This window comes from Hyperolius riggenbachi, chromosome 2 (genome assembly GCF_040937935.1).
Source record: "Hyperolius riggenbachi isolate aHypRig1 chromosome 2, aHypRig1.pri, whole genome shotgun sequence".
Lineage (NCBI taxonomy): Eukaryota > Metazoa > Chordata > Amphibia > Anura > Hyperoliidae > Hyperolius > Hyperolius riggenbachi.
Window position 1 is genome coordinate 468,179,952 of NC_090647.1, and position 12,411 is coordinate 468,192,362.

General features: G+C 42.2%; 1 protein-coding gene across 4 annotated transcripts in view; it reads right to left on the reverse strand.

Moving 5' to 3' along the window:
- Positions 1-1,706: 1,706 nt before the first annotated feature.
- Positions 1,707-12,411, reverse strand: part of PIMREG (PICALM interacting mitotic regulator) — a 33,669-nt gene continuing 22,964 nt past the window's right edge. For 3 of the 4 annotated variants that reach the window (XM_068265957.1, XM_068265958.1, XM_068265960.1), the window contains exons 3-5: positions 12,042-12,382; positions 9,315-9,410; positions 1,707-2,354 (exon numbers count right to left, since the gene is read on the reverse strand). In XM_068265957.1, coding sequence (XP_068122058.1) covers positions 2,192-2,354; positions 9,315-9,410; positions 12,042-12,382 — 600 coding nt within the window. In that variant the 3' untranslated portion in view covers positions 1,707-2,191. Of the gene's footprint in view, positions 2,355-6,488; positions 6,536-9,314; positions 9,411-12,041; positions 12,383-12,411 lie in introns of all 4 variants that reach the window. The other variant, XM_068265961.1, reaches the window with a different exon arrangement.

The window sequence follows — 12,411 nt, forward strand, 5'->3', positions numbered from 1 at the left end:
TCCCCTATGAAGAGATGGACTAGTCCAAAACCTGTCGCTTCTGTCAGATTTCTACTACCAACTGTAAGTGACAGCAACATAGGAGAAAAGTAATTGGGTGGGGGAAGCCTCCGGATCCTAATGAGGCTTCCCTTATCCTCCTGTGTCTCACGGCGGTCTCACTGTGCCCCTAACAGCAGGGATGTAAATATTTACCTTCCCGGCTCCAGCACATTATCGGATCTCCGGCAGAAATAGCCGATCGCCATCAGCCCGCTCTACTGCGCAGGCGCAAGTCTCCTGCACCTGCGTAGTAGAGCGGACCCGACAGAGATCGGCTATTTCCGAGCGGAGAGCTGCAACAGCGCCCCCGCTGGAGCCAGAAAAGGTAAATATTGCACAGCCTGACAAATTGTCAGCTGTGCGTTCCATGTGCTGCAGCGAGACCGCTGTGGGACACAGGAGGACGGGGGAAGCCTCATTAGGACCCAGAAGCTTCCCCCTACTGAGGTGAGTACCCCCCAGGGGAACTTTTTTTTGTTACAGAGTCTCTTTAAAGCATAAACCTAAAATTTAATAGAAGAAGATGGAGCCATTTCTTACTTACATTTTCTGAATAGGAAGACTTTTTAAGTTTTATTTTTGCTTACAGTGTTGCATTTATATTGAAAGTGTACACTGTGGAAATGTATGTGGAGCAGGATATCCACCCATCCCCATTTTTAGTTGGAACACTCCACTCCATTCCCCAGGATGTAGATGCATCCAAAAGTAACTGGGATTGGCGATTCTGCCCGTGTACACTTCTAGTACACCGCTTCTTTAAAAAAAAAAACTTCAACCAAAACTATCCATTTTTAATGTGGGTTAAAATGAACATTCTGGGCAATATGCAATTAACTTTTCTCCTAGGAGATAATTTTTCATCTATTTAAAATAATTTTTCAGCTCTGGGCAATTGAAAAAAGTACCACAAAGTAGGTGAAAAAGTACTATCAATAATATTTTGAGTATGTTTTTGCTTGCTGGTGGTTTAAAAGACATTTTATTGATAAGTTTGAAAATATCACCTAGGAGAAAACTCAGGAGTAAAAGGAAATTGCCTCTGCCCGCTGTGTGTAAAATGTTTTTCTTTAAGGCAAATAATTGGCTGTGTAAGCTGTCAACAAAATGCACATGTATCTAAAGGTTTAGTTAAGGGCCCTTTCACACCAGAGGACTTTATCGGCGGTTTAACGCCACAGCCGAAGTTGGCGTTTTCTAAGGTAAAATAAAAGTCCAGACTTTCATTTTACCTTTCACATCTAACTCGGCGTTTTGGAGCGTTGCGTTTCAACGCTCCCAGGAGCTTTTTCAGGGCTGTTTACAGCCGAAGTTGGCTGTTGGCATTTCAATGATAGTCAATGGAAAACGCCAACTTCAGCGTTTTCAAAGCAGCTGACTTGTTCACTTTTACAGCTGACTTGTTCACTTTTACAGCTGACTTGTTCACTTATTTTTATAGAAAAAAAAAAGACGTTTTCATATGAGCTGTAAAACGCTTTGAAAACGCTATGTATTGGCGTTAAGCAAAAGGCTGACTTTCAGCCTTTTCTATCGCAGCCTCTAGTGTGAAAGAGCCCTAATGGATTTGTGAAAGATCATGCAAATTGTGTTATAAATATTTTTCAATATTGTGGAATGTGGGGACCTGTCTATAGTTATCTTAATAGAAAGTTAGCAGGAAATTGCATTTTGGGTGTGATTTATTCAAAAAGTTGTGCATCAAAGTAGTAGATAAGTAGACTTAGAGTAGATGAGTAGACTCTAAGTATGATGTAAACCACAATGTACCCTATCTTTTTTTATTACTAGTTAATTTTAATGGTTGGCTCCTGTTAATAATATCATGACTACAAGTACAATTGTACATACAGGATGTCCAACATACTGTATTTATGCAAAACAGTTGATTCTATTTTAAGCGTATGAGATACAGTACCGCCAATTGTTTTCCCATTAAAGAACAGATAGAATATGTAGGTAGCAAGCATGGAATGTGGTTTGCGTCACATGATATCCTGAGTCGAGGCAAATTTGTGCTGACTGCAATACACAAGCTTTCACACAGTGCTAGATAGTAACAGTCATATGGCTAATACAAACATGTATATACACAAACACACATTGACATTATGACCCATACAACTGGATACACACACATAGCATAATATCAGCGTGCACCAATGTTGCTTATACTGGTCAGTGCCAGCTCTGTCCAGCCTTCTATAGTATGCTGAAGTCGCCTGGTACTTCTTCTCCAAGACAGAAGAGAACGACGGGTACAACGCAGGTTGTTAGCCATCAAACTGTGATAATTCAAAATGGCTTCCTTCCTGAGAACAAAACGAGAAAAACAAGAGAGAATAGCAATTTTATTTTCTTTCAATTGGCAGATCAAGAGAGTGGCGAGAGGTTGGCACTACCTGTATCTAGGGGTATATTTCAGGCTGGCGAGTCCCCGTGGATGGAGATGGCTACCTTCATTTACATTGCTTTTGGTGCACTGGGATTTTAAACAGTCATTTGTAACAGTAGAAAAGCAATCAATGTCCAGCACCGCAGTGCAAAATGAGGCATTTATTTCAGTAGTGATATTCTGTGCAGGATGTAAATACAGTGCAATATTCAGTGGAGTAGAGGAAAGGAAAGGGCCGCTACAACCACACCACACATTCAATCCAGGGCTGTGGAGTCGGTACAAAAATCTTCCGACTCCAACTCCTCAGTTTATGAAACCTCCAACTCCCCAAAATGGCTCCGACTCCTTAGTCTAATACTAGGGCTGTGGATTTTGTACAAAATCATCCAACTCCGACTCCTCAGTTTCTGAATTCACAGACTCCGGGTACCCAAAACTGCTCTGACTCCTCGACTCCGACTCCACAGCCTGGTGCAATCTTCCAACTGGAAGAAGGGAATCAAAGAGGCATACGTTTGTGTAGGAAAGGACATCCTGCTACACTATTGGATCCAAAAGTCCAATCTTTATTTTAATATCTATACTCAGCAATGGAAGCTAACACCTATCGGAGCAGGCATGGCTCCTTATTCATACTCGAGTATGGTATGTCCTACCGTTACAAGTAAGGGTGCTGGCAGTGGGTGCTGTGCACACAAGGGTAGCCTGACAGCCTTTTTACATTACAGTGCTTCTTCCATGGCTGACCCCTCACTTGTAACAGTAGGATATATCCTACTCCACTGAATGTTGAATTGTATGTACATCATGCACTGAATGTCACTACTGAAATAAATGCCTCAATTTGCACTGCAGTGCCAGACTTTGCTCTCTTTTCAACCATTATATTATTTTTTAAAAAATGGACCACCTATAGGTAATCTTTAAGGCGTTTATGTAGGTTAAAGTGAACCTGAAGCAATAAAAAAAAACCTCTAGATACTTAGGTATAAAAAAAGCCTCTGGATAGTCCAGAGGCTTTCCATGCTCTCCTTGCCCTTACCACTGACGTGTATGGAACCTATGAACATTTCCAACAAGAGCTTGTCGTATATGTTCTCGTGGCCACTCTCTCCACCTTGTACGAGTGTGGCCATAATGTGCCCACGCAAGTACGACTGCACCTGCTTGCCCAAAAAAAGTGTCTCCAAACTACTACGCAGGTGCAACTCTATTTATGCAGGCACAGGATGGCTGTGCTCATGCACAAAAAGCAACCCAACCACGAACTGTCAAAAGGGGCCCCAGGCAGTAGCGTTGGTTTTGAGGACATGGGAAGCCTCTCAGGTAAGTGTCAAACTTTTAATTTTAAAAATACCTCAGATTTACTTTAAAGCCCATTCATAGGCACAGATTAAAACACTATCTAATAGCTCAATCATTATCGTAGTGGGTTATGTGTGTGGGTGTGTATTAGAAATGGCCCGAACCATTCAACAGGCGAATCTCTCTGTGCCCTGTACTACTTCCGGGTCGCTATGACCCGGAGTAGTATGCCTGCGCTGGCCCGGCAGTGCGCGTCCTAGATCGCGCTCCTGTTGCCGGGCACTCTCTGCGCATGAGCATGACGTCACTCATGATGTCAAGCACATGCACAGAAAGTGCCCGGCAACAGGAGCACGATCTAGGACGCGCACCGCCGGGCCAGCGCAGGCGCACTACTCCGGGTCATAGCGACCCGGAAGTAGTACAGGGCACAGGGAGACTGATATGTTCGCCGGCGAATGGTTCGGGAACCGTTCGCGACATCTCTAGTGTGTAAATGCTTTCTGTAGCTGAAAATCCTTAGCAGAATTTTTGATCATGTGATATTTCAGAGTCTGTAGGTAGCATCATTAATTTCCATGTTTAGACAGGAAGGGGGCAGGCATAGTTCCAGTCTGTCTGAGAACAATGCAGTCTACAGCACATGTAGTCAGTGGGGCAGGACAAGGCCAGTGTTTGTTTCATTTCATTTCGCACAAGTCAATCCAGGGGCTTCTACACAGACAAGTTCTGCATCTGGGTGCCCAACTAGAATTTTTGCAATAAATAAGAAACACCGAGAGCCCAATATAGTGTAGTATGTATTGGAAACCGTGGATTAATGTAAGTGTGAGATGAATATACTCACAAACATGGGTTACCTCTTAGGCAACCACTGTAGATGCAGGTGAGGAGATTAGACCTGTCCTCACTCAGGATTAAGATGTCGCTCTCTGTAGATCAGGAAAGTAGGGGTAGGTCACCCCTCCACCAGGGGTGGACACAGTATTATCGTAAGAGAACAGAGGCGCCAGCAGGATAAAAAGGTAATAAAAATGTTAAAATTTGCTGGGAGGCAGTGGTGGACTTACCTCCGGAAAGCAGACTCAAAATACTGTCTGAATTAAACAAATAAATGTATTATTGGTACCCCAAAAGATGCAACATGTTTCGCAGGCACAGCCCGCTTCATCAGGCAATAAGATAGGGGGACAAACAGTAGCTCGTCAGAGGCGCTATTCGTGCTACTGACGAGCTACTGTTTGTCCCCTATCTTATTGCCTGATGAAGCGGGCTGTGCCTGCGAAACGCGTTGCATCTTTTGGGGTACCAATAATAAATTTGTTTAATTCAGACAGTATTTTGAGTCTGCTTTCCGGAGGCAAGTCCACCACTGCCTCCCAGCAAATTTTAAAATTTTTATTAAATTTTATCCTGCTGGCGCCTCTGTTCTCTTACGAGAATCTTTGCAAGTCATTTTCACAAACAAAATATACATTTTTGCCAGGCTACAATGGATTTTCAAGAAAAAAATTAGAACTTTTTTTAAAATGTGTTTTCTTATACCTAGAAACTTCAATGCATCTCTATATATGTTCGTTTTCATGTATGCAAAAATGTGTCATTTTTGTAAAAATTTAAGTGAAAGAAAAATGGACATATTCGCTTATTTCGACTACATCTAGATAAAGATTTGTGGCAGAACTGGGGCATTATTTAAAATTCAAGCCTTCATGGTCCAATCTCTAGTTTTTCCCATTCGAAAAGGGATGCAGCACTTGTTTAGGCAGTACAACTATGGTGTATGAATGATTTGCTATCTATACAGACTAAATCAGCCTCTTAAAATGTCAAGTAACGAAACCTGAAAGCAATTCATTAAAGGTTCTTTGCTTAGAGGAGTTCACTTTTTAGAATTACATTGTTTTCCCAATAAGTATTTTCTCTAGATTGATGTTCAGAGAGTCAACAGTGTCACTTGCTTTAACCACTTGAGGACCGCGGTGTTAAACCCTCCTAAAGACCAGGCAAAGATAGATAGAATCCTTTATTTCATTTGTTTATTTTCGCTTCGGGTGTCCTTTAAGTTCTTCAGCCCCTAATGCTAGGAATACACGGGTCGATTCTGGCGCTCGATTCTGCGCCCGATCGTTTTGCCGCTCTATTCCCACTCAATTCTCTTATCTCCTGTTCGTTTTCTTATCTTTTTTCAGTTCACTTCAATGACAAATCGAGCGGCAAAACGATCGAACAGTGATCGGACATGTCGGAAATGATGTATCTAACCATCTAATCAGCTCAGAATCGACCGTTTTGTATTCCCAAGCATTAGACACTGCAGAAGGCCTCTGGTCTCCCCTCCTCCTTGGGGCAAATGCTAATCATGCACAAACTGTCACTGAATGCAGGCCTAAACTATCTCACATGATGTATATTGCATTGCCATAGCTGTAATGTACCTCACACAGATTGTACTATATGACTAGGCAGGATCTGTATCAGTCTTGTTTCTAATAAGTAGCTGTATGTATTCAACATATGTACTACAAAATATAAAATCAGTAAATTAGTAAATCAGTATTACATTGTGGTGATTAACATAATAACATCAATAAGAACACTTTGATAGTTAGAACTGGAAGGACTTGAACAGTGAAACATAAGTTTGTAGAAAGCAGAAAGACAACATTCCTGTGTGTTAGTTTATCAATCCAGCCCATGCAGAAAAGATGTAGAGCACATGGAGAGACCTGTGGAACTTTACCTGGCGATCAATATCTTCAGTTATCAATGAGAGAAACTGTCATGTCACTGATAATAGATGGGAGAATGATAAATGTCAGCATGGATTCATTTATTCTTACTACTTAAAGGGACACTATTTTTTGTAAAATAACTTTTAGGAACAGACATTAAAGTGATCAGGTTAAATATACTTATAGATAAATGTTAGTTAAAAAAAAAATCTCCATATTTTGGACACAATTTATAATTTTTTTTGTGGACAGGGGAGGTGGAAATGTTCGTGCTTTATAGAAGAAGGTTTTGCGTCCTCCTTTGCCTTGGCAACTAGTGAGTGGCAACTAGTGTGCACCAACTAGTACTCTCTTTCAGTGAAAGTATGAGGATCAGGTGTGACTTGCTAAAAAAACAAACAAACAAAGAAACAAAACACAACAACAAAAAACATTATGAGGCCTATTTATAAAGATGGTGGTCTGCAGGTGACCAAAAAAGTGCCATTAGTTCTGCAAGGATAACAGCAATTTTCAGACTATGGTAGTGAGCAGCTTAACCTTCCTGGCGGTATGATTCGCGCGGCTGCGGGAAGGTTTTTTTTCCACTTTTTTTTTTAGCATGTAGCTAGCCTAGCGCTAGCTACATGCTTCCCCCCTTCCTGCGGCGTCCCCCCGTACCGTCAGATCGCCGCCGTTTGCCCATAAGGAAATCCTGTTCTGAACAGGATTTCCTTGAGGATTTCCCCCGTCGCCATGGCGACGAACGGAGTGCCGTCATCGACGTCGTAACGTCACAGGGAGTCCCGATCCACCCCATAGCGCAGCCTGGCTTAACAGAGGTGCTAAGTGTTGTTTGTTTTGCTAGATGCTGTAACTCCTTTTTCTATTCCCTGAGGAAGCGGGCGCTGACCCGTGAAACGCTTTGCATTGTTTTATCTGGAGTTCGTTAATAATTAGACTAAATGTACAGTCGTGTTGTGTCTGCTTGGAGGAGGCAAGTCCACCACTGCCTCCTCTAATTACCAAATTTTTGGCTTTTAAGCTCTTTTAAAACCCCTTTTATCCTTTTGGCGCCTCTGTTCTCCCCTATATAATATTGTATCCACCCTGGGTGGAGGGTTGCGACCCTTTTCTACTATCTACAGAGATCGACTTCTTATTCCTGAGTGGGGTCAGGATAATCTCCCCACCTGCCTTTACAGTAGTTGCCTATTGGTGACCCATGCTTGTGAGTATAACAACTATTACTCTTTGTCATTATCCCCTTTGTCAGTACATACTACACTATTAGGGCTCTTGGTGTTCCTCTGTTTATCTCGTTTGGCTGCGCAAGGGGTATGCGGGGGGCCTGTATCACGACGGGTAGCGGTGCATCGGCGGCGGCGATCGCAACAAACACGCAGCTAGCAAAGTGCTAGCTGTGTGTTTGAAAAAAAAATTATGCAAATCGGCCTAGCAGGGCCTGAGGAATCCTCCGCGGCGGCTTACCCAGAGTTCAGCACGGGGTTACCGCTAAGGAGGTTAAAGAAAACCAGCCAGTGTGTAATATGCTGGCATGTCCTGACGGCATGTTACGTGACACCCTGTGGCTATGGAGACCCGATGCTGGAATTGGCGATCAGGTGAGTTTTAACCCACTCTTATTGCCCACTCGCGACTCAGCAGGGAGGTAGGGGGTAGGAGAATAATCCGACCACTCATCGGCGGGCCGGATTTACAGTGCATTGGCCCCTAGTTTGCTCGGCTCTGCCTTTGACTATGGTGCAGACATAGGACATTAGGCTTGATTCATGAAGCTGCCATGACCATCAGGGTGACCTAAATCCAGGGATGCACGCTACACTTGCTCTTGCAGCGTAGTGTGCCTTCCTTAGTTATGCGCTTTGCTTACATAGCAACGCACGTTCCTTTTAATGCCACCCACTGCTGTGAAGTATCGTGACTACGATACTCCACTAAGCGTGGCCAATACTATGTTAATTTACAAAGATACTATGTTAATTACATAGTAACTAACTATGCTAATTAGCATAGTAGCTGCCATGCTAGTGAAGTATCGTGGTTGTAATACTTCCCAGCAGTGGGCGGCATTTAAAGGAGCGCGCGTTGCTGTGTAAGCAAAGCGCATAACTAAGGAAGGCACACTACGCTGCAAGAGCCAGCGTAGCTTGCATCCCTGGATTTAGGTCGCCCTGCTGGTCATGGAGCTTCATGAATCAAGCCCATAGGAAGGGATCATGTTAAAAGTGCTTCTGAAGGACAGTTAATAACATGACTGTGCAATCAGTAAAGATCTCAGGGATAGATATACAAATTAATAATTAAATACGAGGAATTGAAAAAAAAATGGAAATCCTATCTTTTAAACAAAATAGGAGGTGATCTGAATTCAAACCCCCAATTTTTTGTAAATAGGCCTCTGCGTGACAACTTATGTTAGCAAGTTCCTGCTCCGGAATTCAGAATGCTTAAAGTGAAGACATGAAAATATGCAACATGAAACATTTAACAGTGAACAGTATTTTTAGACAATACAGTAGACCTGAGCTACAGCAGCTGTAATACAACTTGTCTAAAGAATAACACAAAGAGAACTGCAGTATAATCAGTGCTTTAGCAAATAATGGAGGACCTTCATGCATCCTCTATTACTAGTGGTTAAATAACAGACACTTAGAAGACTAGCAGCAACCACACATGATAAACTCTCTGGGGATTTAAGAGGTTAAAGTGGGTGCCTGCTTTAAGTGGATACCTAAAACAGCCCTAGATAACTCCATCCTCATATCATATCTAAGCTTCAGGCAGTGACAGGCTCAAGGGGATGAAGACGACAAATAAATCCACATCACCTTTCTTCCTTCAAAATGGCATCGTCAAATACCCGGGAGAGACGTTTTAACTGCCGGATTCCTGCCGAGACGGATTCCAGGTCTTTGTCAAATTGTCTGCAAAGAACACGAAATCTCAGTCAACAAGTACAAAGATGAAAATCACTAGGCCAAGAGGCAGGTTTTACTATGATTCAGATAGAAAAAAAAAATTACAAAATTAGGACGTGCACACAAATACAAAAGCATTTCTAGGAGAATAAATCTGCATTAAAACAGCATTTGGTCACCAGGGCTGTGGAGTCGGAGTCGAGGAGTCGGAATGCCGCTCACTGATTGTAGTACAAACAGCAAAGCATGTCAAAAGCAGGATTATAGGACAGGCTTATTGACAAATACAGATACAGTAGAATCCATTTATAGGAAAAGTAGTTTGCTATATCAGAATTGGTAATACATTGTATATTTATATAGACGCATTTGCTGGGACCTGAGGACTGAGTTTACTATATCCACAGGTTTACTATATCAGAATTTGCTGTAGCTAAATTCTACTGTATATGAACACACTGCTTCAAAAATATTACATTCAAAATTCTATTACTGCGATTTTGAAGTGGCTGTGTATGTGCTTTGTTTACACTGCATGTATAGGTCCCCGGTAATAGGTCTGACATGGGGAATGTAGGATTTTAATGGATTCTAGGCGCCACACCATCTTCCTTATTGCTGTTAAATAAGCCTGTACCATCTCTGTTGTCCCCATAGCTCCTCTGCTGACTGATGGATGCCTAATCAACTGCTCCCTATGCAATCACGTTTGTATTAGAAGATAGAGTGGAAATGCCAAGAATGCCTTGCAGTCCCTGCTATTCCCCAACATTACATGCAATGCAAGAGGATGCACAAGAAATGTAAGGCCAGAAAACCAGCTGAGATACATTACTGTCCTTTCAATATGTTTTGGGATGGCTGGATTCAAAGTGCTTTAGAAACGCTTTTCAGGTGGGCCACTAAGGTGATATGGACACCTACAATAAGTTAATGGGACTATTGCCTTAAAGAGGAGCTGTTAGGTATAAGGTCTCAGAGAAAATAAACACATATATCAGTAGCTAAAGATTGGCTGTACTTACATTACATATGCATTTCACTGTCCACGTTTGGATTTCACAGAATTTTTATATAGTATATGCAGAGATTGATGCTCCTGACAGCTCATGGCAGGCTCCATGTTTTTCTGTCAAATGTGTCGTCATGTCCTGCCTGCTTCCTGATCACAGAAAAGCTCGTACTGAATAACACAGTGTGCAGTGAATATTAATGAGCCATGTGGCTAGGAACAATAGCTGACTCCTGCAGTGTACTCTGCCCGGAGATTTATCAGTGCTACACGCTGGACTGATTACAAGCTGCTGTAACGTCTCATTAGCAGCCGAGGGGAGGGCCCCAGAATGCTTTGCAGTATAGTATGCGGCTTGCGTCCTGCTTGGGTCTAACAGCTTTTCTGATAAGCACACATCAAAGGTAACTGAGATTTTTATCTTCACTAATGCCTTTTTGGCTTCCTTCTAAACTGTTTAACACAGGAGAATAGAGGTTTAAATTAGCTTCTGCAGCCTGACAGTTACTCTTTAAGCAGCCATGTCCCGCCAATGCTAAACAGTCTATATGGATATACTGGTGAGTAAGAGGGGATTCTGGGGGTGGGAGATAAATCCCAAGTAAACAGCCAGGAAAGACAAAATATGGCCACCCAGTTTAAAGGGACCTCTAGTAAGAGTGATGTGATGGCTGCCTTTTTTGTTCCCTTTTCAACTTTTTCCAGGCTGTCCTGTGCAGGGCTGTCTAGTCAGAGTTGAGGAGTCGGAGCAATTTTTGGTACCTGGAGTCGGTGGTTTCATAAACTGAAGAGTCAGATTATTTTTGTACCGACTCCACAGCCCTGATCCTGTGTCTCTACTAGGGATGATCGATGAGATGCAAATATTTCCGAGCTCATGCAGGATTATGTACATTTTTACACAGAAATATGCAGCTTGAATATGGACCAATTAAGTCCCACCTGGTGTAAAATTCGATTGGTCCAATTTCACGCTGCATAGATTTGCATAAAAATGTATATAATCCTGCATGAACTCGTAATTATTTGCATCTCATTGATCATCCCTAGACTCTACTTTCATCCAGAGACCCAGAATGAGTAAGAACATCAGGTGATGTGAATTAACTCTGGAGAGATTAGCTGCATGCGTGTTTCAGATTCAGTTACTGCAGCCAGAAGAATCCGCAAGACTGTAAGACAACTAGCTTTTTTTTTTAAATAGTCTCCATATCCCTCGTCCTACAGTGTCCCTTTAAGGATCAGGAACAAAACTCTCACACTGCATCTCTCTAGCAAATCCACTGTCATAAGTTCAACTTAAATTGGCACAGACACAGGATATACCCCTTCCTTAGCCAAATTAGATCACCACCTTCATTAAAGTCATAACACATCCCTCACAAATAAAGGGACATGTATAAGATAAGCCAACTAATTATTGTTACAGTAACTGTAATAATTGTACAACATCCCCTCCTCCCAAAAAAAACACTTCACGTTAAACCCATTGCTTGGGTTAATGGCTTCAGTGTCACCAATCTACCAATCCAATAGCTTTCCCTTTTCAGTAATGTGTTTGCATAAGAGAAAAAATAGACGCCAAGACTGAAAGAAATGTACTGTACAGAAATTCATTCACAAACCTCCTTCTGCTGACAGTGGCCGGTGAAGCATAGGGGCTTTTCAAAGATGCAGCTCTGACAGACCTTCTCAGGTTAAGATTTTCATTTCCAACTACATTAGAGAAGCTTTTCCACTGAAAGCTATTTGATCTTTTGGTACAAGGAGAAACCCTCCTGGTGGTCTTTGGTGTCACCCTCATGCGTGGGCTGGCTTCTTCTACCAGTCTACGACACCTGGGCGTCTTGGGTGTGGCACAGTTCTTACTACTTCTGGGAGAAGGGCTTTGCTTCTTCAAATGTCTTCTTTTTTCCGGAGAAGAAAGAAGGTACTTGCTAGATTTCTGGCCAGATTTCTTAATCTTCTAAAAAGTGAAATAAAAATACAATGATA